Raw genomic sequence first — 25,056 nt, 5'->3', positions numbered from 1 at the left:
TTCACTGGCTGTGTTTTCGATTGGAGAAAGACTACCCACTACTAGGCCAAAGAGCTATGGGCATACTGTTGCCTTTTGCCACATCCTATTTATGTGAAACAGGGTTTTCTGCAGTTGCTGCAATGAAGACCAAATACAGATCAAAGTTGAACATTGAGAATGAACTGAGAGTAGCTATCTCCAACCAGCAATCCCGCTTTGACAAAATCTGTAAAGCAAAGCAAGCCCACACCAGTCACTGATTGATATATGAATAGGAATATACCTAGGAATATGATCACAAAATAATATGGTCCATGTAGACCTGCACACCTTGTTCATAATTGTGTTATTTTATGGTTTGAGAAAACCTGCTGTTCAATGTGAGGAAATACAGTATATGTTGTTCCAATGTTCCTATATCATTAAAGGGGGTCTTGACAGAAAAAGTTTGGGAACCACTGTCTTATTGCAACAGGATGACACCGAAGTTAGGGCAATGCAGCAGTCACAGGCAGTTCTGCAGGTTTCAAAAGGATTTTAATGACACAAACACTAAACTCAAATTGTAGCTCGGTCCAGAGCTCTATCAGTTAACTACTGAAACTACAGTCTCTTAGCCAGGCCACTTTTAAAGTGGGGCTTAGGGCTCATCTTTTGGCATTCAACGCAGGTCTGACAATGGTCCTCTACTGCGCTTACCACGCCTGGCCAGTGGAAGCGGCTTGCAATCCGCTGCCTTGTCTTCTCAACCCCGAGGTGGGCCACCAGGACATGATGTGGGCTAGGTGCAACACTGGAAACATATGGTTTAGGGACAACCAACAAGTCCCTCCTCTGGCCGTTAGTATAGTACAGCAGTTTATTTTTGATTGTAAAAAAGCCCACAGAAAGGTTAGTTTACCTAGCCCTGGAGCTAGTTTCCCCTCGATTTCCATGACATTGCTGCGTGCAGGCAGCAGATTAGGGTCCTCCAGCTGATCTCAATCCTCTCCTGACGAGCGGGTGGGGCCTTCTGGCTGGAATTTAGATGCCATCCGCCACACCTCCCCTCAGGCCCTTACATTATATATTGTATTGTTGTTTGGCCAAAGTACAGCACTCAGGTTAACTTTAGTATTTTTGAAATGTGCTCTCTCAATAAACTTGAAACTTGAGCCGGCCCGCCTCCTTCTCATCTCTGTAGCGACTTGCACACGCACAATATCCATCTGGGCGGTGGGAAAAGATGAAGATTGTGAGCTGAGGTGCAGCAAGTACTTCAGTTATCCTGGACGTGGGCAAAACTTTTACTTTATTTTGCACAGTTTGCCGCAAGTTTGAGAGCAAGGTGGATAAAATATGACAGTTCCTTTTAGTCTTTGTTGTTAACCACAAATTGAAAAAAAACTATTAGTGTCAGGGCAAGATCGCAGGTTAAGAAGAATACAAACGTTGAACCCTGGTGTGTAGTTTAGCTCTGATTGGTCAGACATAACTGGGAAAGTAATTGCCACATCTGTTGATTTGCCAAAACTGGTGGACTATTGAACACTATAAAAATGTCCTCAACCCGACTGGACATTACAAGACTGTGTACAGGATTAGATTGCTGCTTTGAATCAAGAGCATACGGAAGCTTTGGCGCTCGTTTTGTTTTAATTCTTGGTCATTTTAAGCCAAATCGTCATGTTTTTTTTTACTAAACCTAACCAAGTGGAGAATGTTTTTCCCTCCCAAACGAAAGATTCGTTGTATGGGAATGTCTTTTTGCTGGACACAGGGTTGTCTCAGAGTAGACGTCTTGGTGCTCAGAGTTCCCTTCATCATTTCAGCCTCAGGTGATGTTGCACGAGGCCAACAAATCTTAACCATCAACAGTTTAATGTTTTATTTACAGAGTCTATATTGCAGTTATATACTCTCTGTGTCTCAGGCAAGGGTATATCAAATTGTAATCCAATCACTTCCAACGGTCATGGAGCACTCTGTGTATTTACTTTAACACTGAAAGCTTGATCACAGGTTGTTCCCTCCAGCTCCCTCTTCCTCTCAGATTTATTTTGCTCCTCATTACCTTCATTATTATCACAAACCTCGTACTGACTCTGTCATATGTACAAAAGGCTCCACATACCATGTAGACCTGTTAATTGAGGACAAAATGTCATTCACCATCTATTGTGAATATGTGCAAACAATCCTGGCTCGTGCCTGGCCATCCATCTTTTATTCTTGAGGGAAGTAAAGGGAGTGTCTCTTCTTATGGTTAAGAAGTACCAACCTGTGAGATGCTGTCTGCCCTCTCAGATATTCAAACAGCTCTTGTTTGTATTTGTGATGTCGGGCTAATGTCCATAGATTGGTGGTGATGGTTTGCAGACGACAGAGATGCCAAAGAAAAGAGCGTAAGTACTTAAAAGGTATTGCTTTTGGCCTGCAGTGACTGGCAGTCGCCAAGCTGGAAGAAGTGCCATTTGTAGCCCTCGTCAGAGCTACTTAGAATTTTTATTTTTTTTTCATTTGTGGTTGTAGTGGTTGTCAATTGGTTGAACATAAAAAGTAAAAAACAAAACTGCTAATGCTGTGGTCTGTAAGTGTTTGACAGAGTCACGTTTTCTTTTTTTTTGCCTCTACTTAATTCAATTCAGTTTATTTTAAATAGCCCAACATCACGAATACAAATTTGCCTCGGAGGGCTTTACAATCTGTACACATAACATCCGTGTCCCGGGACCTCACATTGGATCAGGAAAAACTCCCCCAAATAAAGATAGTAAAAACCCTTTCACAGGGAAAAAAGGGAAGAAACCTGAGGGAGAGCAACAGAGGAGGATCCCTCTCCAACATAACCGATAACGTGTCTCCGCCCAAATGTTTACAGACTGTAATACAGGTCAGGTGTCTGTAGTCAAGCTGGTTAAACACGAAGCCTGTGTATCTGTTGTCTATGTCCATTCTGACAGCTGTGTCAATGGAGACTACAATCTTTATTGACCTCTGGATTTGCATATATATATTGGTGCTTACAGACAAGTAAATGTGTGTGCAGCAGCGGCTAATTCCTTGTAATGGAAACACACAACACACAGACGCAGACCGCTGTGAACATGTCCTGCCTGGGAAGCTGTCTCCATGGCGATAGAGCCGGAAGAGGGAGAGCGGGGAACAGCTGGAAGATGGTGTACATCTCCTATTCTTCCTTCCACCTACACTCTTAATCCTCACATACATACCTATCTTGGGATTTGGCTGCTGTAATTGCCCTCCTACTCGCCTCGCTTGTCTTTTTGCTCCCTGCACTCATCTCGCCAGGCTCTAACGGGTTCCTCTTGGAACCACGGTTAATTCCCCCTCCATGCTCATTAGTGACAACACACTCTCGACATTATATAACTGTTAATAGGCCTGTCTCACTACCTGTATTCATCGAACCATCTACAGTACAGTACTTAAGCGGCCGTTTGGTCAAGCTCCCACGCCTATTAAAGTCCATTATGTCGGTCCAAAGATTTGTGAGGAGAAGTGAGAACAGTCCATTTGATTTGAAGGAGAGGAGTTTTTAATGTTGGAGGTGATTGTCATTTATAAATGGACCCCTCTGTGGTATTGCTCAGTATAAAGCAGGCAGTGAGACAGACAGTCGTAAAAAAAAAACATTTCAGATTACGTGGTTGGGTTTTAATTGTGTTCATGAAATATTAAGAGCAAATGGAAAGTATTATTATGGTCCCTGTTACACGCACAAATTTATCAATTTGGATGATCGAATGTCTCGGAGTAATTAACAAAACCGTGCCTTAGCATGTGTCATATCTTTACATAATGCATATGAATCCTAGCTGGTGGGTGCACCATTGGGGGAATGTCGGTGTTTGGAGAAGAAGAAAAAATGGGCCATTTATTTATGTAATAATCTGTATTATTTAACAAGCACCAGTGCTGCACATTGAGTTTCAAGCTTATGCATTTGTGGGTGATTTTTTTTTTGCACAGGGAAGGGGAGCTTTTTAAGGCCTGATGGTAAATGGATGGTATTGTGTTGAATGTATCAGAAGGAAGACTTGCCTAGCCTTTTCCTGCACTGAATTTGCACACAAAGCACTGTTTATGGCAATGGTACAATTTACATTACCAATGTGTTTTAGCAGGATGCAAACAAAGGCTGGGTATTAACCCTCAATACTTTTTTGTGTATTTACCGAAATGTATCCTTTGCACCAAGTATCAAACTGGCATGCATCGAATGCTTGCTCATATTCTAAGTCTTGTTTTTCATTCTTTGAGGAGATATTTTCTGTTCCAAATTGCACATTTATGATTGAGTTTTTATAAGTGTGATTGTATTAAACATTGTGTCAATCCCAGGCCAATGGGTTGGAAGACTTGTTGATTTCCCGAAGCAGCTGGGCACGGCACGTTTTAGCAAACCCTATCCAAACAGGAATAAATATCATATTTGTTAGGGACTATTTTCAGCTACTACAACATTCTAAAGACGTTGCAAAAATTGGGGTATGTTGATGATCCAAAATGTGTTTTATATTCCGCAAAACAAGTATTTAATTTTGGTATCTGTACCGAAACTTAGGTATTGTCTTGGTTTGTAGCCAAAGTAATATCACTGCAAATCCACTGCTTTGTCTCCCGCCTGATTATATATACTACCAAGGTAAGATTAACAGTGTTTGGTCATTTCTGTGTGTGTGTGTGTGTATATATGTTGCCGGCTGTGCTGCGTGCATGCTCACCTGTTAACATTTATACATGTGACTGCTTCCCCACAGGGTGCAGGTGGAGTTCTATGTCAACGAAAACACCTTCAAGGAGAGGCTGAAGCTTTTCTTCATCAAAAACCAAAGGTCAAGTAAGTATAGCCGACAGGGAGCATCACACCATAATGCAAAAGAGGCTTGCTGCCGCTTGATATTCTCAGAGCTAAATGGACAAATACAAGCATAATGTGGGAAATTGCAGCCACTGACGACGGATATCATATTCCTTTTTCAGTCGGGCTATTAGCTGCCTCATTGTTAGACATTGTCCTTGCTGTGTGCACGCCTACTGTACAGAGAGCACGGCTCATTTGTTGAGAAACGAGGCAGCGCTGCAGTGTTTTCCTCAATCGAAGATAAAAGCGGCGATGCCACAACATCACTGACGGAGACGCTGGTGCAGCACAGCAGTTTGGTGCATTGTGTCTGGAAGCCGCTCTTTTGCATCTCGTTGTAAAAATGTTCAATTTTGGAACTCCGTGTCCCTGGTAGATCACAGTGTTAACGTGTCCTCGGCAATGACATCTGCCATCTCTCCCTCAACTTGTCGCTGTCAATAAGCCACCGCAGTCTTTGACATAAAACAGCAGACTCTAATGTAAATGTCAGACCAGGCCGCAGGGGTCTGTTGCTCTATGCCATCACTGTTTGTTCCTTTGTTTTGTTTGTTTCAAATCATTTTAACATCGACACCGGCTTCATCTGAAGAGGTCGGTGTCACAAGATATTAGGGAAGCTGCCGAGGCTGATAGAAATTGGGTAATGCAACTAGCACTATTTGGTGGTGTTGTGTGCCCACTCTCCTATTTCTGTGCCATCCCATCAGTCATTTATCTTGACATCATTGATCTCCATTTTTCTTCATGTTCGACACCCATATAGGTTCTGGGGTTATTTTGTTGCGTTACTCTTGAGAGGATTTTAAAGCTGTGCATCAGAGGAAATCTGTTGTGACAAGGTGCCAGAGCGGCATAAAACTACATTAGTCATGCTTCAGGGCTTCAACACATCTGGCCTCTTTAAGCTTTTTACTAAAGGCAGTTCATGCAGCGAAACAACTGTGTTCAAGCGGTATCAACTTTCTACTGAGGGGCGATCCGGCTGCGCCTGTCGCCAGCAGTCGACTCACAATGACAGAGGTGGTCACAACACTGGCTGAACTTTAGACGATGGACAATTGTGGGAAAAGTGTGAAGAGCTTTAAAGCAACCAAGATATCAAAGACCAAAACAAACTCCTTTTACGCGATCATCACCTCCGTTAAGCCGGACCGTTTGTCTTTGTTGGTCCACAGGCCTGAGAATCCGCCTGTTCAACTTCTCGCTGAAGATTCTCACCTGTGTGCTCTACATGCTGAGAGTCACCCTGGAGGACCCCAAGAAGGACAACGTAAACCCATGGTGAGAGTCACTCTCAGCAGTTACCCCCTATTCCACATTGTCTATATTTTGTGATAGCTTTTGATACGTAGTAAAGTTAATGCTCCATCCTTTGCTTCAGAAAAGTAAATGTAACTGTCTCATTTATCACCTTTAATGCCATCTCTTATTATCCTCTGGTATTATATTTGAAATTCTTTCAAGAATATTTTCCCCATGCCATGTGCATAGAGCAACAAATGTGAAAGAAATAATAAGACCAGAGAACATTTATTTAAAATTAAAAAGTCACTTTTTAATTTTCTAATTGAGAATTAATCCCAAAACTAAAAGACACATTAAATGTGTGTTTTTGATGACTTAATCCTGGGGCCATCTTAATGTTTTCTTATTTATTTTGAAGGGATGAAGTGATTTTATTTGTGTGTGTTGCTCCGTCTGTGCAGTCATGTGGAAGTAGTGGATTGTTTGTATTGTTCTTACTGCCAGCAGCTTTTAGAGACATGTGGGTTTGTTCTTTATGGCAACATACCAACTAAACAAAATGTTTCCCAGTGGGTATGTTCACACACACAAACACAGACACACGTTCACACTCTTTTTGTATTTCCCCTGTTGCCGTTTTTCTCCACAGCGTAATATATCGGAGCCACAACAACACCATCTACCACAACAATACAGCAGACTCGGCAGGAATTGACTGGTATGTTTCCGTCTTAATGTGATTTCATTATAACCTGAAGCGCGTTCATTGTTGACGTTGCAATTACATGGTGGTGCGCCAAAGAAAACCTTCATATGTTTTTTTGACAGGTCGTTGATTTTCTGCGTTAGCAGACGGGAACCTGTGTGGGCGATACAGGTGAGACTAATAATGTTCAAATAAATGAACCAAATTCCACTGCTTGAACTACGTGTTAAAGTAACCCAGACCCATTAGCAGCCATGTATAACATAAAAGCATTGCAGAGCAGAAGAGGCGAGTTGCCCGTTGCTGGGTTAACTGGTCTCCCTCTGCCCTCTGCTCCAGGTGACAGTGGCCTTAATCAGTTTCTTGGAGACCGTGCTGATCACATATCTCAGTTACAAGGTAAGGAACCGGTGCACCGTTTTCTATCTTTAAGCCGAACTGACGTCGTACAGCTTGTCGTACTGTTTGTTCTCCCTTGTGAGCCGACAGCTTTCAGTTTCTACTCCAAGTGCCGGGGCCAAGCAGTGCACCTATCGGAGACACGGGGCTCGAAGACTTTAGCCACCAATTCTAGACTCAGACATCACGGACAGTTACAAGTTTCATAAACCAGTGCACAGGGCTGGAAGTGCTGTTTTCCTTTCATCTATGCGAGTCCTCTAAAGGTGCACTTTGTGCCTCTCAAATGGTTTCCACGTGCATTTAAAAGTGGGAACTGTGCAAGTATTGAGTGAATATCAGCATTATGTATTCTCTTGGAATGTATTCTCCCGCAAATATATGAAGAGGTTGACAACATATTAAAAAGCCCCTGCGATGTAATGCAGTCCAGTACAACAATAGAAATACAACCGGAAATATGGGCTTTGCTTGAACATTTAGCTTTGCTGCTCTGAGACTTAGTGTCTCTCGGACATGTTGTACATTTCAGCTTTTTCCCCTGTGGTAATCCGCTGAGTTTTGTCTTTTTATTATACGCAGTTTCTTGTATTCTTTTTATGTCTTGCCATGTCTCTTTTTCCCCCTTATTTAAGATGACTGTTTAGGGACATATTCTGCGTATATTTAAGAAAGAGAAAATCCCCTTTTGTGATACTGATTAAATGTTTCCGTGTCAAACACTTTTATTTTCTCCACTAAGCTTTTTAAAAGCGTCATAGCCGGAGGCCACCACTGAACTGCACCTTGTGCACTCTGCCCTCTCCCCCCCTCCCTTATTGAATACACAATTCAGCATGTAAAAGTCCAAGGGCACTAATAAGCTTGATTTACATAACTTATGTTAGAAAGCAAGAGCAGAGAATGCAACATACAGTAGTTTACAAAGTCAACTCTTCAAAAAGGCATAAGATCTAGAAGAAAGCCTTTGTGATCAAGAGAGATTGAATTACAAAGGTTATGATACTATTTCTGTTTCTGTGTATGCACACACTGCACAGTAGCTGAGTATCATTAACATGCTCCACAAACAGGCACTTGCATTGAATGCCTCAAGAACAAAACCAGGTCAATGAGTGTTGTTTCCCGACACAGCATTAATTACCAACCTCTCCGTTCCAGCTTTGATCAGTTCAGATCAATACTAAAATTATTTATACCAAAGAATTAAGCAATTCTTTTAACTCACAACATACACAACCATTGTCCTCTTGCCTGTTATACAGTATTGCTTCCATGTCTCTGCTGATGGTCATTATCACTGGAGTTAAACAATCTGCGCTGTCACTGGTTTATTGAATCATTTCTCATTTTCCCTTAATTTGCTTTCCAGGGGAACATTTGGGAGCAGATCTTCCAGATATCCTTCATATTGGAGATGATCAATTCAGTGCCATTTATAATTACAGTGAGTAATTAGTTTAATCAACTGAGCAGTCAATCTGTTTCATTAACAAATGTATTAATACTCAAGGTCATTTTGGCTCTGAGCAATACGATAATCTATGATTAAAGCCCAATCACTATGTGTACTTCATCCAAGGGCATATTACATTCATTTTCTTCCCTGTATCGAGAATAACGATTTCCTTTCGCGTCTCAGGAATGTTTACGAATAAATATTACACTGACTTTTTTTACCCTTTCTCTCTACCGTCTTTTTTTCCTTCTCCTCCCTGAAGATCTTCTGGTCTCCATTGAGAAACATCTTCGTCCCGGTGTTTCTGAACTGCTGGCTTGCCAAAGGTTCACTGGAGAACATGATCGTAAGTATTTTCAATAGATGTAATGCATCAAAAAACGAGCACACATAACTTATGTTTGCGTTTGTTTGTTTTTTACCCACTGAGGGCTTCGAAGGTAGATTATCCATCCTGTCGCAGCCATATTGAAGGCCCTCAGCTCAATAAGGCCTCACTGGGCTTATACAATATTAGCAGTCCGAAGAGAATTCAAAAGAGCTGACACTGTGCACCAGCCAATGTCTCTGTCTAAGGCTAGTGTTATTAGCTCAGAGTTTGTGTAACATTGTCGGCAATGGTTACTGTGAACGCTGTTTGCTTTGATAAATTAGGTTGCTGGCTAATTTAAAAGCTAACACCAACCATTAAATCAGGGTAACTGAGCCGACACTTGTTTAGAGAAAAGATAAGAGGTGCTAGGACGTTTTTTCACAATTGCCTAAGGTATCAAATAAATAGCACTTTTAGATTAAAATTGATCAGACTCACATTCATATTACAGCATTTTACTTAAGGTATGTGTCTTGTATGGATGGTTTCATAGGCAGCTACTTATGACTCACACTCGTTCAGTTGATTATTATTATGCGATCAGCAGCTGTTGCTGGGGATTAATGATGCAACTGCAAAGCGTGCAAATACTTAATATACCGTAGGCCTATATGGAACAAGAAAATGATAAATATAGTGTGTTGGGGGCCACAGCGCATTTCGAGCACAGGCAGCACCATCAGCAAATGCAGGCACAACAAAACACTGCAATGCAGCATAGAAACATATAAGGGATTAAAAAAATGCCTGGGACACAGAGTATCAATATTGTCCAGGGTTTCCGATACAGTAGGTGCTGGAACATGGCATTCAAAGCAATTAGATGATGTCCAACTGCCGTAGTGTGTTCTCTCGCTGTGATTCAGATGAGACCATGACAGAGTAAGAGCCTCATGCCAAAGCGGTAGTTGGGCAGATGGTAGAATCCGAGGCCAAGCGGACCAGCACATGGAGCGAAAACAGGGACAGTTTGGAGAGGCGAGGAAGGGAGGCGCTGGCAGGCAGAACATGCTAACAAGGGGCAACTGGAAATGAGTCGTGAGCTGCTACATTTCAAGACGGAGTAGGAGGAAACGCAATGTTAGGACAGTGTGTAGTGAATGTATGGCAGATTTCTTTTGTCTGTTCATCAGGGTAAAGTTAATGAATATGAAGACAGTAACGGACTTACACATGTTAAAGTTGTCAATGCATTTCAATTAGCAGTCATTGGTATGGATATGATAATAAAAACCCAGCTGTCTAGTAATCTCTTTTTCCCCCATGTGCAGAATGACTTCCATCGTGCCATCCAGAGGACCCACTCTGCCATGTACAACCAGGTGTTCATCCTCATCTGCACCTTAATGTGTCTGGTTTTCACTGGGTGAGTGATTCTCGCTTCTTGTTACTCACAGACATGGGTTTCCTGTTTACGGTCTCTCGCTGCAAAATCTGTGTCAACTGCACCGCACGGCCCAGAAAACCTCATTTCTAGCACAGCATGTCGTGGACGAGGTGGATCGTTTGGAAGAAGCTATATATGTTGTAATAGTAGAGATTGAACATGTAGTAGTAAAACACAGTTTTATCTGACGAGATGAAGTTGGCTATGAAATATAAGGTCAGTTAGCCACGTTAACTGGCAAAAGCAATTGGTAAATATATACATTTCTAAAATTGAAATACATGTTAATGCAAAACTTTTGTGACCAATTGTGCTGAACAGCACAATAACTAACAAGAAGAAAACACAGCAGGAAAAGCTGATTCTCAGCCTTATTAATTTATGCTTTTATAACACCAATGTGTTTTTATCAAAGCAGTCACTTCTTATATCTTTAGCTCTTTAAGGGAATACTTCAGCCATAAAATGATCATTTGTATATCAATTACTCACCCTGGGTTATCTTTCATTCTTAAAAAAGGAAATGTTTCTCTTGCATTCCTTCACGGTGACCGGAGAATCTGTTAATGGACCGAAGTCTTCATGAATTGAAGTAACAACTACAGCACAACTATATCAAAGCATCTGATTTCAACCCCTTGCACAATATGTGCAGTATAATCCGTCTCATTTATCCAGCTGTATGCTCACGACTTCCCAAACGCATGCATTTTCGCTAAAACCCAACAATCGAATGCACTTTAGACTCGCAAAACAAGTAGCACGCCGGCACAAGTGTGAAGTGTTTTTTTAGATAGTGTCTTTTAAGGTTTTAGGTGAGTAACTGATAAACAAATGATAATTTTGTGGGAGAAGTATTCGTTTGAAAGGTCTAGTGCAGGGGTGTCAAACTCATTTTAGTGAAGGGGCCACATGCTGCCCATTTTGATCTCAAGTGGGCCGGACCATTAAAATCACAGCATAATAACGCATTATGAGGCTAATCTAAGGTAACCGAAACACAACTATTTCTATTTTCAGGTGATTATACACTAAATAAAACAGGCTTGATAATATTATAACTCCATTTCTGCCAGAATATCCCCCTCAATGCTACACACTGTACCTTTTTGGCACCTTCTTGTGCCTTGGCCTGTACCTACCTTCTCCACTCCGTACACTCAGTAATCTGCATTCCCCTCTGAGGGATTCATTAAATCTCCAACTCATCAATTAAAAAAACACAAATGACTTGGCACAAGCTTGGAAGTGGAAACGACGGAGAATCGATAGTGTCACATTAAATAACACACTGGTGAGAAGCCTAAGGTGTATTTACTCTTCTGCCCTTTGATCTTGTGCAAATAGAGTTTGATATCCAGTCCACTGAGCTGAAACGGCTTCCCATACTAAGCTTACATATTTTAATAATCATTACCCGTAGGGGACATGTCGGATGTAGCACCATATACGAGAATCCCCCCCATCTTTCTGCAGAGCTTGTGGGATCCAGCATCTAGAGCGAGCCGGGAAGCACCTGTCCCTGTTTGACTCCTTCTATTTCTGCATCGTCACCTTCTCCACCGTGGGCTACGGGGACGTCACGCCTCAGATCTGGCCCTCCCAGCTGCTGGTGGTCATTCTCATCTGTGTCGCGCTGGTGGTGCTCCCACTGCAGGTAATGAATGCGGGGTGAACTCACCTGGAAGGGTTCCACACTTCAGTAAACCTTGTACGGTACTAGGTGCCGTCTCCTCATCATGAGCAATTCTTGTTGTGTTCTGCATCTAGTGATGATCTTTGTGGGACTGTTGTCAAATATGAAATTACATTTTCTTACAGGTATCACAGAGTACAGCAAGTACAAACGTAATAAAATGCTTTCTCTTCTGACATTTTTGGCTGCAGAAGACTTCGGCAAATCGTACTAAAAATTCAGGCCAAGTCATATCGGGTCACGCTTGCTGCATGATGAATCTACCTTTTCGCCATGCTATTTATTTTCAAAGATCACAAACGCTTGTTTGAATGTTCCTCAGACGTGCTGGGGGAAAAAATAGAAATGAGTTCATGCTGCCTGGCAAACTACTGCATCAGCAGTTTTCACTTCAGTGCTTTAACCGTCCGGACAGCTAATCAATCTGTCATTTATTATTAATTGATTGTTGCATTTGACATCCCGTCGATGTTGTTGTCAGTTTGAAGAACTAGCATACCTGTGGATGGAGAGCCAGAAGTTAGGAGGGAACTACAGCCGGCATCGGGCGCAGACGGAGAAACACGTGGTGTTGTGCGTCAGCTCGCTGAAGATTGACCTGCTGATGGATTTCCTCAACGAGTTCTACGCTCATCCGAGACTACAGGTACCAAAACAAAATCGTTGTTTTGGTCAGTTGCTTTTTCCCCGGCAGCACAGGAATGGTTAAGTGATGAGCAGGATGACAATAACTACAGATTTCTGTTTCAGTACACACACTTTATTCCATTTTGTGACATAAAAAAAAGAAAGTATTGCATGATTTGAAATAAATGCATTCGTAAACCTTGTTTTGCAGGACTACTACGTCGTGATCCTGTGTCCAACGGAGATAGACATTCAGGTTCGCCGTATCCTCCAGATCCCCCTGTGGTCCCAGAGGGTCATCTACCTTCAAGGATCTGCCCTCAAAGACCAGGACTTGATGAGGGCTAAGTGAGTTCAAGTGTGGCATGCATGCTTGCATTCAGACAAACACCTTTCAGCAGATGGGAGTGTCGTCTCTGATTCCAACTTTCATTATAAAACCGCTTATGCTGCGTGCACCGACTAGTGTATTTAATGGAAACTCAATGTGATTATCCGGCTATGTGAAACCAGGCCCTGGTCTTAATGTCTGATAAAGTCAGTCATTTAACCTGCAGATCATGTCTTTTTTTTTAAAGGTTTAACTTGAAGTCTCAAACAAAATCCATGTTTTATTTATTTTAAGTTCTGGATAAGAATCTCTAAATTACTTCAAAAGTTAATGTACAGTTTAAGTTCTCCACTGGCAAATCAGAGTCCAGGAAGTGCTCCTATAGAGGAGCCGGTACTTACGCGTTCACTTGTCTGCCCTCTGCTTGCACATCAGTGTAATGGGAATTCACTCTACATTGATCATCTACTCACATCAAAGGCCACAAAGGACAGGCAGCAATAGAGACTGGTGGATCACGCTGGAATATGTTTGACCTGTTAATTTGGTCTCCGTGTACTGAATAGTGTGGCCCCAGTGGGCCATTCAGGCGGCTCTTGCTGCTTGCTTGATACCAGTGAAATGGAGTCTAAGTTCCTCTCACTAGGACATGATAGTGTAAAAGTAAAATATATCTGTCCAGGAACCCGTCTCCTTTTCGAAGAGCCCCTCTTCAGTGTGCAAAGTTATGCAGGTGATTAGATTCCAGGGCAATTTCACGCACCAACATGTTTATAGATTAAAAAATAACACCCAGACAGGTAAACCTCATAGAAACATCAGCCCTGCTCGGCTGAAAGACTTTAAACATTTCATATCGCATCCAAGTGTGTCTCCTGTCACAAATGAATGATCTCTGCCCCCCCTGTGTGCCGCTCTTGTGTCAAACATCAGCGGGATTGTTTTCCCAATTGAATGAGGCCGTTAAGCTTTTGTCACAGGACATTGGCACTCACCCCTGCCTGGCTTTTCTACAAAGCATTGATCTCCGTAAATAATGGCTTTTACGCTTGGCGGAATGTCCTCCTCTCAGTCATAACAGGTTGTTTCTTTCTGTCTCTTCTCTCTATCTGCGCTCAGGATGGACGATGCTGAGGCCTGCTTCATCCTCAGCAGCAGGAACGAGGTCGACCGAACTGCTGCTGTGAGTCTCATCAAGCCCAGTACAAACAATCTCTCTCTCACAGTGATTTAAATGGAGCGATTTCCCGTCACACTCCCCTCCGCGTTTGACATATTCAGACGACGTTGTGATCCTGTGGCCCTGCCATCGAGTATTGGGAGCACGTTGAGTCACTGAGTGAAACTTTTATGGTCCATAACGTTTGTATTGTGTCTGCAAACGAGTTGCTGCATGAGTGAAATGGAGTCTTTTCTTGTCCCACAGGATCATCAGACTATTTTGAGGGCTTGGGCTGCAAAAGATTTTGCTCCGAATTGCCCTCTCTACGTCCAAATTCTCAAACCAGAAAATAAATTCCATGTTAAGTTTGCAGGTAAGTGTCGTAAAGACTGCCAACTTATTGATTACTTGATTATTTTACTCAATCCATTTTTAAAAAGGCAGCCATTTTAAAAGTTAAACTTCCTTAAGCTCGGAGTAAAAAACAAAACTGATGTTTAAAGAGAGGTTTTGATGTCATTTTATTTTTACGATAGTTTTAAAGTTTGGGGCAACATAATTCAAAGTTAAACAGGTTTAGAAAAAATATTCTTGTTTGTTCAGCATAAGTCTAACATTTTATATTATTGCAATGTATTCGTTTGAATCAGATCACGTAGTCTGTGAAGAGGAGTTCAAGTATGCCATGTTGGCGCTGAACTGCGTGTGTCCCGCAACGTCGACCTTAGTCACGCTCCTTGTTCACACCTCCAGAGGACAGTGAGTACATGCTATATCATAATGGCAATTAACATTAGCATTTTGTGGATTCACAGTGCTATCCGCTGACCATGTTTCCTTTTTATCGTTGTGGTCCTGCAACTTTCTCAAAGTAATATGCTGGCCATACTTTGCACTTGGGGTAATTTAAAAGTTATCAAATTTAAGAAAGTGCTCTCACAGTCAAAGGAATCTAATTGTTTAAATTTTTATCCCTGAGGAAATGCACTTCGCATTCTTGCCTCGAGTTCTTTGCGTAGATCAATAACAACCCGAATATCTGTCAATTAAACAGGATGCAATGCTTAGCTTAGCTTAGCATAATGGCCGGAAACGGGTGGAAATAATTAGCTCAGTCCGAATCTAACAAAATGTGCCTCCCAAAAGGTTTTTGAACAGATTAAATAAACATGAAACTGTTAAAACGGGGAGCTTTAGAGATCCTGGTTGGCAGATTGTACTACCATTTGAGTGAGCCAGGCTGTTTGTTTCTAGTTGTTTATGCTAAGCTCAGCTAACTGTCTTCTGGCTAGAGCGTCTTGTGTACCGGATGGACGTGAGAGTAGTAATATTTTCAACCAAGTAAGTAACCAAGTAAAAGCTATCTCCCAAAAAGTTGAACTATTCTTTTAGCTTTATTTAGTTAAAACTGTGATTTGAGTTTACAGTGTTCTTGAAATATTAAACTTGTTCCTGACCATAGTTAACTTTATTTGGCTCGAAGTGTTTTTACGCAGTAGCAAGAGAACAGACATCTTCCTTCTCTTGTAGCTTTCAGCAAGTCAACTTTTCATCTTCCTAAATTAGAGTGCTCCGTTCATTTTTAATATCCCTTCGTGTCATTATTCATGTTGAAATATTAGTAATAGAGAATGGTGAGTAAGACCCCTGCAGCAGAGGTTAGTTTCGGTTATACAGACTACCTGCTTTTTGTCTCTGCAGAGCTGACTACCGCACGGTCACGACTGCAGAAACTTGTCACTGTCAGTAAACATTACCCTGGTTCCGGCTTGGCAATACATCTGGCACTGTTTTTTATATTCTGTGCAAGGTGACCACTATATCTTCACTGCTGTCCAGACGCAGCGCATACATTTTAATTTCCATTATGCACTGACTTGGGGCTGTGAAGTTGGCAGGACTGGGAATACACTTCCTTTAGACTGGCAATAATTTAAATGTTATCACATTGATTAAAAGTCAGGAAAGACATGAATTGCCAAAATAAAATGAATGTATAGCCTTTTTCTTCAGGGTTTTGACCGAATTTATGAAAGCTGGGGAGTATAGGGTCGTAAATGTTCACATAGATGTATTAGTCTCTGCAGGAATAAGAGCTTCTGAGTTGCAAATAAAGTAGGAACTTATTTTAAGGTGCCCTCTTCTATGAAATGAGTTTTGAGTCATATTATATTCTGACATTGAATTCAGGCAAAACATATATGTATTTATTTCCTTAAAAACCAGACTGCTGTCTGGTAGCAGTCCATTGCAGGAGTCTGAAACGTCATGTTGCTGTAATTTTAACGATGATGCTGTTTCAGGGAGGGGCAGTTGTCTCCGGAGCAGTGGCAGAGGATTTATGGACGCTGCTCTGGAAACGAGGTCTACCACATCCGCTTGTGTGACAGCAAGTTTTTCGGGGAGTATGATGGAAAGAGTTTCACCTACGCCTCCTTCCACGCCCACAAGAAGTTAGTGAAACTCCCATTAGCTTAATCGCAACACGCTACAATGATGTTTGATCTCGTTAGAGTAATTTCTTATGTGTGTGTGTGTGTGTGTGTGTGTCCCTTACCTCCCAGGTACGGTGTGTGTTTGATCGGAGTGAAGAGAGAGGACAACAAGAGCATCCTTCTTAACCCTGGCCCCCGCCACATCATGGCTGGCGCAGACACCTGCTACTACATCAACATCACCAAGGAGGAGAACTCAGCCTTCATCTTTAAACAGGAGGAGAAGCAAAACAAGGGCCTGTCCGTCAGCGGCCTCTACGACGCCCCGCCCAGGCTGCCGGTGCACAGCATCATCGCCAGCATGGGTGAGACTCTGAGCTGGGAAAAGAAAAGAAAAAGATAGAAAAAAGAATGTTTGGAAGTTGGGAAAGGAAGGAGAGAATACAATGGGGGTAGAAGATGCTGTATACTCAGTTTGAGTTTGACATGTGTTAGGTTCAAAGGGTTTCCATGTACACAGAGAAAATGGATGCTTTGTTGCTGATGCTTACTCACTCACACTTCTGAGTGGCGGCTGCCTTGGTGATGCTGTAATGCTTTTCGCTGACTGTTATGCATGACTTTTTTTCTCACATGCGTTTTTTACTTTCTTGGCTGACATTATTGTGTTGTGCTTTTTCTTTGACCTGTGAAAGTTGATCAGGCCACTGCATATGGTAAGTTTGTGCATGATGCATCACTTTTTCACACATATTTAGTAGTCCTGCAATTTAAGGAGTAACTTTACAACTGATAGTATTATATACACTACAAGACTGTTATATTTTAATTAATAATAACACCTTCATTCTTTAGTGTATTTAATGATCTCATAAAGGATTATATATTTATTGTACATACAGGGAGTCATGTATCTGATATATCTGATGTATTTATTGTGCATATATCATAATGTATCTGATATATATATTTATTGCGCATATATCATCATGTATCTGTTATATCTGATATATGTATTGTGCATATATCATAATGTATCTGTTATATCTGATATATGTATTGTGCATATATCATAATGTATCTGATATATGTATTGTGCATACATCATAAAGCCAGTATGATGTATTTTGGGGAGATATATATATATATAGATATATCTATATATATAGATATAGATATATATTGATACACATACAATGTCAATACTGTTTGCATGTCTTCTGTTGTAACTTAAGAGTACATTACATGATTCGGAAAGCAATACATTTTCTCCTCAAGGTCAAACTTAGTCAAGCTAAGGTGACAGGATTGTCAGCGGCAAAGATTCTGAACAAGCTAAACATGGACTTTAATACTAATACATACAGTGTGAAAAAGCACACGAGTGTTTTCTGAGATAAAATGCTTCTGGATTCACCAAGACATTTAGGCGCAAATATACATCGTCGTTGTCTTAACAACGCATTCCAGTAAAAGTGCTGCACACGCTATTTCTAAATGGCCGCAGAGTTTTCTGCTCGTGCAATAACCCTCCCGTCGTCTTCAGGCACCGTGGCCATCGACCTCCAGAACCCCGATCCCCCCGAGGAGAGCGGCAAGCTGACCCTGCCGACGGAGAACGGCTCCGGAAGCCGCAGGCCGAGCATCGCGCCGGTCCTCGAGATCGCCGACTCGTCCGCCATTCTGCCCTGCGACCTCCTCAGCGACCAATCGGAGGACGAAACCAACCAATCGGATGAGGAGGGTTCCGTCGGCTCAGAGTGAGTGACGTTATCGACCCAAAGAGATTTCGTGGTTTTGTATTGCCATGTAGTAATAAAATAAGTGAAATGTCCTCATATTTGCAGGCGCCCTGTGCTCTATGTACTTGATTGATGTCACATGTCCTCCTCTTCGTCACGTCTCAGTGATTCTAGGAGTGATTGATGGGTTTGAAATAGGCATGTAATCGTGTGTCATGAGGCTGTAATGACATGGCGGTGATGAATGTGTGTCACGACAGGCAGGGTCAGCACTTAACTCTTGAGTGGCGCTCATGCTGTACGCCCTTATATAGATCTTCCTCCCTCAACGCTCCTCTATCAGTCGCCATTATAGCAAGTCAGAGTCATCTCAGCAGTTTTGTTCTTCTCTTTTCCCTCCCTGTATGTGGTTTCATTAGATGGAGATAACTTTAGGACAGACTGCGCCTCACAGTCTGTTCCTCGGCCCATACAAGGCTTTTTGAACACTAACTGCTATTGAGTCTTATGAAGTTGGACTTAGCGTGGTCCTTCTAACCTCTCAGCCCCTATTACTGCGCCTCTCGACACTTGAGTAGTTTCTCTTCTTTAAGAACTGTCGGACACAGTAGTTGGGGAGATAGAGGCACCTGCACTGTCTGCAGGAAACAGACTGAGCTGCTCGAGGTCCCACAGTGCCACCATGTGGTGGTTCGGTATATGCATCCGTAAACAAAGTCAGAATCTCTTTTATTGGTAAAGGGGCACCGTGAAACTGATTACGCTAATTGCAACTGGCCTTTTACAAATCAGGGCTCACAGAACCATGTCGACACAATTAGTGCAAACAAAAAGAGACGCAATTAAAATTAAACAGACGACTAAAAAAAGAGTTGTAATTGTAATTGCTGCTGTAGTTAGTATTGGAATGAGTCCTTCGGGCTTATGAACATCATGAGCAAAAACAATTTTGAGCAATAAACGGAGAGATGTAAACGTTATGGTGGCAGTCATTCGTGGGGATATTTAGTACGATAGAATAATGATGAAAGTAATGAAGAGGGATTCAGGGATACTGCAGTAATGCTTTCACACGTATACATTTGAGATTTTACTATTTTTGTGTGTTGTGTTTAGCAGTTCCTTCAGAGCCCAAGTAAGGGAAGTAGGAAACTCTCTGTTCAAGGATGGACAGCATTCCTGGTGGATATCTAATACTTATATATCACATATAATATGTCAGTGATCGTCCGTCCATCCATCCCATTCTCGTAAACACCATATCTCAGGAACACCTGGAGGGTACTTCATTACATCTGGCACAAACGTCAACTTGGACTCGCGGATGATTCAAATTTAATGGTGAAGGTCACTGTGACCTCATTAACCACATTTTCGCCGATAACTAAAGAATCAATATGTTAATCATGACAATTACTGAGGACATTTTAGATAGGCGTAGATAGAACTGGTGGGCGGAGGCATACAACCACCAGGTGGTAATTCTCATTACTCCAGTTCGTTGACCCCTCGTTATTACAATGTTGTTAAAGTTTGGTAAATTCTTGTTTCTTTTCCATCAGTTTTGTGAAGGGCTACCCTCCCAACTCGCCCTACATCGGCAGCTCGCCGACTCTGTGCCACCTTTTGCCACAGAAAGCTCCGTTCTGCTGCCTTCGCCTCGACAAGGTGAATTCACACAAAGGAGCAGACCGAAACGGTTTAGGATTAAACCAAACATCTTTTTAGACAAAATACAAACTGTTTTGTTTTTGTGAAATATCTGCGAAAAGCACAGTACAACTAAAAGCTGACTGCCTTCCTGTTGAATTGTCTGTCCCCGTTCAGGGCTGCAGACACAGCAGCTTTGAGGATGCCAAAGCGTACGGATTCAAGAATAAGCTGATAATAGTGTCTGCAGAGACGGCGGGAAACGGCCTCTACAATTTCATTGTCCCTCTGCGTGCTTACTATCGGCCCCGGAAGGAGCTCAACCCCATAGTGCTGCTGCTGGACTACCAGTAAGACCTCTAACTGTGCTGTTTGCTTGTTCTCACTCCTACAGGGATGTAAAACCACGGCATTTTCATAACTTAAAAAAACCTCAAGCGTCTCGTGTTAATATTGAGGCCTCTAACACGTAGTACACCCCCACCTACACTTATGTACATATAACACTCAAGATGAGCCGGTATGCAGATAGACAGGAGACTGATGCAACTGTGCATTCATGTTGATAAAGGGTTAGTGGTATGAGAACCTTGTGTTACAATTCTGTGTTATGTATTATTATCTAAATTATTAGTTTGCTAAAGATAAATAAGAATCTGCTACTTTTTTATGAGCATATTATCAGAACTGCTTGATATGGAGTTGGTCATTTTAGCTCTAGGAAACATAATAGTTTTACATTGTTAATTAAAAAAACGGTTCTTCATGTTTTAAACTGTATCAAAGTAAAAATATATGTGAGAAAATGGATCTATATGTGCCCGTTTGTGTGTTAGTGTATATTTGCATTCACTTTTGGACCCATGTGGGTTTGAAATGGATTTCCTGTCATTTATTAAAGCGACCATCATGCAGTCAGTAGAGCACAACTGGAACTTTAGGTTAACATTGGTTCAAGAGGAAGAAAGAAATGTCTCTTGCATTATTCAGTCTAGTAGTGTGTTAACACTTGTGTGTGTCTGGTGTGTGTGTGTGTGTGTGTGTGTGTGTGTGTGTTGTCGTGATCCACACTGTATTCTGCTCCATCTCACTTTGATTTTTCATTAACTTCGGCCAAATCTCTACGGTCGCTGAAACTAATAAACTAAGCAGACGGAGAGCCCAAAAAAACCTGTGTTACGACCTCGGGGGTTTCCATAGCAACCAGTTAAATCCCCTCGTTGAGTTTAAACACGTGTCCACCTTTTTCTTTCTTTTAGCCATCGAAATGAATACGGTTGAAACGTCTCTGCACTGCCCTGATCAACCAGTGAATATCAGGAAGTTACAGCAGCGTCATAACGCGTCCCTGCTGGTTTCCAGAGGTAATCAGTCTGGGAGGATCTTTCACGCTGTTTCCTGTTTCCTGTTTCCCGCAGGCCAGACAACCACTTCTTAGAGGCCATTTGCTGCTTTCCAATGGTTTACTTCATGGCTGGCACAATCGATAAGTATGTGTTTTGATTACCTATAAACCTGTTTATGACCTCACTTGATTGATTGATTTAATGATCATGTTCATCTCAGTAGTAGCTTTCTTTTCCCATTTGTATGACAGCTAATAGCAGTGCAACGCAACTTTCATTATGCCTCATGAATAAATCATATTCTTATTCCCTCATACATTTTCTGGTTATTACCCGGTGCTTTAATAAACCAGGTCGGACCTTTAACTCGTAGGAAGCTTCGTTAATTAAGATGGAAACATTGCTGTTGTATCAAAATCAATCAGCTTTGTGAACAGGGAGTCTCTGCAACATCACATTGTCAAAAGACTGAGAGCTAAGCCTCATATGTCATTCGCCTACACTTAAAGAACCAGTGCATTTGGTCATTTTATGATGTCACACCTCGCAATGTTGAAGCTGTAATGCTAAGACAAAGCTCTACAGCAGTAGTGTGTCATTACATGTTCTTAAAAAGTAATAGTTCAGTATGTCCTTGAAATAAAACATGATGTCATGAAAACTAATAATAAATAGTGATAATAAAGTATATCATTTAAAATTAGTTGAATATGTAATTGTGCCACTCAAATATCTTAGCCATAAAAAGTGTTTTGTTAAACAGTCTAAGTAAAGTATGTCATAAGAAATTCTGTAAAAATATAAAAATGCCATGAAAAAAGTAATGTAATTAAGTCATGGTATAGTATGTCCTACAAAACGTCAAAAAAAGTAGAATGTCATAACAATAAACTATATAATTTAATGTCATCGTATAGCATGCCATGAAAACATTGTAGTTTAGTATTTCAAATACGTCAGAAAAAGTCAATGGATTAGATTAGATATTCCTTTATTTGTCCCACAGTGGGGACATTTCAGGATTACAGCAGCAAACCGGGTAAATAATACAGTATCCTGTTGAAGTTTGTTTAAAATCATTGTGTTATAGTATGCCATAAAAATGTAATAAGTCAGTTTATGTCATTACAAAAATTGGATCAGAAGTTCTAGTATGTCTTACAATTTGAGTAGTTTAACTTTATTATAACTTGTAAAACAAAATCTGTATACACAGATGGATATAAATACTGTCGTGTCATGCCGTTATGAACACTGTTGTTTTTATGAATGGTCCAGCTTGGACAACCTGCTTCAGTGTGGCATCATTTACGCCGACAACTTGGTGGTCGTGGACAAGGAGAGCACCATGAGCGCCGAGGAGGACTACATGGCAGACGCCAAGACCATCGTCAACGTCCAGACTATGTTCAGGTAACACGGGGAGAGTGTGTGTGGAAACGAGCAGTAAACCGGTGGCATCTAGTGCCGGATCGAGTGCAGCAGTTGATTAACTTCCTCATCGGTTCTCGTAAAGATGCTGGAAAGCAAATGCTTGTTTTCAGAGGTCGCCAGAATGGCGAATGACAAACTACAGTTGCCAAAAGCCCTCTTTTATTCAACAACTCAAATTAAAAAGCATCCATCACTGCCTCATGGGGGTCTTCCCTTCACCAACATCCCTCTCTTTTGATCGCCTCCTCGCTCAGGTTGTTCCCCAGCCTCAGCATCATCACGGAGCTCACGCACCCGTCCAACATGAGGTTCATGCAGTTCAGAGCCAAGGACTGCTACTCCCTCGCTCTCTCCAAACTAGAGAAGGTGAGCTGCTTGCAGCTTATGACTCTGTGGCTTTGTCTTCTGTTGTCTTTTCTTTTCTGGTCCGTTCCTGTTTTCAAAAGGCTGATCAAAGCTGCATTATGGAAGATGCTCTCGAGCAGTGTAATGTTTCAACTGAGTCTTAACCCTTCAGGGTCTTAGGCCTTTTACTCGATTTTACATAATTTCTTAAATTCACCCTTTTAAAGGCACTTGCATATGAGATACATGCCCATGTGTTACATCAAACATTGCAGAACAATCTCAGCTCTCTGTATAACGAGGCACCATTGTCCTAAGGCACAAGTGTAAAGAGATAATAGTTTTGGTAATGGAAATTTGTTTACCAAAGGTCTTAGGTTAAAAAAAGCAGTGCAACATATAAATAAAATGGTAGATAAATGTAAATAAATGTCTAAAACCATTTCATTTTTTATTTTTTTAATTTATTTTTATTATCTTTTTATGCATTTTAATCGTGTAGTTCTTCTTAACTTTAACTCCCTTAAATCTCACAATATTTTTTTTTAACCTTCAAAGTTCAATATGTTTATTATGTTGTACAATCTAAGTAAAAAACACAGGAAATGTGAAGAATTTCACCAAAATGCTCGGCCTTTAGTAGAATCTTGAAGTCCTCTTTGGAGATGGCACAACAGAGCAATAGTTCAGTCACATAATCGTAACACCGGGTGTCTCCGTGGTTTCTCTCTGCAGGTGGAGCGCGATAAGGGCTCCAACCTGGCCTTCATGTTCCGGCTGCCGTTTGCTGCAGGCCGGGTGTTCAGTATCAGCATGTTGGACACGCTGCTTTACCAGGTGGGATAACAAAGCACATGAATGTATAACTCTAATGTGTGTGGCCGGGCTTGTTCCCAGTAGCTCACCGCTGTCCTTCCCTCGGCTCTAACAGTCGTTCGTTAAGGACTACATGATCGCTATTGCGCGGCTGCTTCTCGGTCTGGACACCACGCCCGGCTCCGGGTACCTGTGTGCCGTGAGTACGAGCGCTCACACTGCGTTTGAGGATAAATTAGTTTGTGCTCGAATCTACTTGATTTCTTACTCTCCGTCCTCAGATGAAGATCACAGAAGAGGATCTGTGGATCAGGACTTACGGACGACTCTTCCAGAAGCTCTGTTCCTCCAGCGCCGAGATCCCCATCGGGATCTACCGCACCGAGTCACACATGTTCTCAACCTCAGAGGCAAGTTCAGTGTGGTGGGATGCTTCATGTCTGAGCCCTCGCTTCTGGTCTGGCTTCAGCTTCTGTTATTCATTCCCTTATTTTGTGTTGGGCGCTCCCTTCTTTTTTCTTTTTTTTTTCCTACTTTTATTTCACTCCTCCTCACGCTCACTTCTACCCTTTTCTTTCTTTTTATGACATTCAAAATGTTTCTCCATTCTCCCACCTCTCTTTGAGGTTTTCAATCGTTCTAGCCAGCTGCTCTTAATGCTTTTCATCTATCGTTGTTTGCTCCTTTTTGCATTTCTCTCTCTATTTGTTTCATGCCAGGAGAAGGAAATTAAAAAAGGAAAAGTATGCATTTGAGCCAACTTTCACTATGTTTTGTCACCAGTGTGATTAATAAGAAAGAAACCAGCCCAATACGATATTTGTCTGATGTAAGATCCAAGCTCACCATCCACAAACTAGAAATGTCACATTGCTAAATGGTGTTAATGTCCCACCATTTTAATAGTGAATAATGACATTGTAAACACATCTTATTTAATAATGAATGTGCAAACCTTTGAGCCTTTTGGATGATTTTGTTTGCTTTAAATGCCTCCATCTTTTATTGCATTTTTTTTTGTTTGGATCTTGTTTCAGGGCAAGGACAGTTA

At 41.5% G+C, this 25,056-nt stretch overlaps 1 protein-coding gene across 1 annotated transcript in view; it reads left to right on the top strand.

Annotated features, from left to right (window-relative positions):
• Positions 1-25,056, top strand: part of kcnt1b (potassium sodium-activated channel subfamily T member 1b) — a gene marked incomplete at both ends in the record, with an annotated part of 58,862 nt that overhangs the window by 25,900 nt on the left and 7,906 nt on the right. The window contains 26 exon segments of the mRNA XM_079222946.1: positions 4,746-4,825; positions 6,028-6,108; positions 6,111-6,183; positions 6,747-6,815; positions 6,926-6,974; positions 7,143-7,202; positions 8,575-8,649; positions 8,924-9,007; positions 10,306-10,400; positions 11,898-12,078; positions 12,599-12,763; positions 12,956-13,092; positions 14,195-14,258; positions 14,502-14,610; positions 14,888-14,996; positions 16,541-16,690; positions 16,802-17,037; positions 18,219-18,432; positions 19,977-20,082; positions 20,242-20,414; positions 21,483-21,554; positions 22,689-22,823; positions 23,099-23,210; positions 23,925-24,026; positions 24,121-24,204; positions 24,287-24,415. Of these exon segments, the coding sequence (XP_079079072.1) occupies positions 4,746-4,825; positions 6,028-6,108; positions 6,111-6,183; positions 6,747-6,815; positions 6,926-6,974; positions 7,143-7,202; positions 8,575-8,649; positions 8,924-9,007; positions 10,306-10,400; positions 11,898-12,078; positions 12,599-12,763; positions 12,956-13,092; positions 14,195-14,258; positions 14,502-14,610; positions 14,888-14,996; positions 16,541-16,690; positions 16,802-17,037; positions 18,219-18,432; positions 19,977-20,082; positions 20,242-20,414; positions 21,483-21,554; positions 22,689-22,823; positions 23,099-23,210; positions 23,925-24,026; positions 24,121-24,204; positions 24,287-24,415 (2,944 nt within the window).

Source organism: Taurulus bubalis (genome assembly GCF_910589615.1).
Source record: "Taurulus bubalis genome assembly, chromosome: 8".
Classification (NCBI taxonomy): domain Eukaryota; kingdom Metazoa; phylum Chordata; class Actinopteri; order Perciformes; family Cottidae; genus Taurulus; species Taurulus bubalis.
This window is presented reverse-complemented; position numbering and strand designations above follow the sequence as displayed.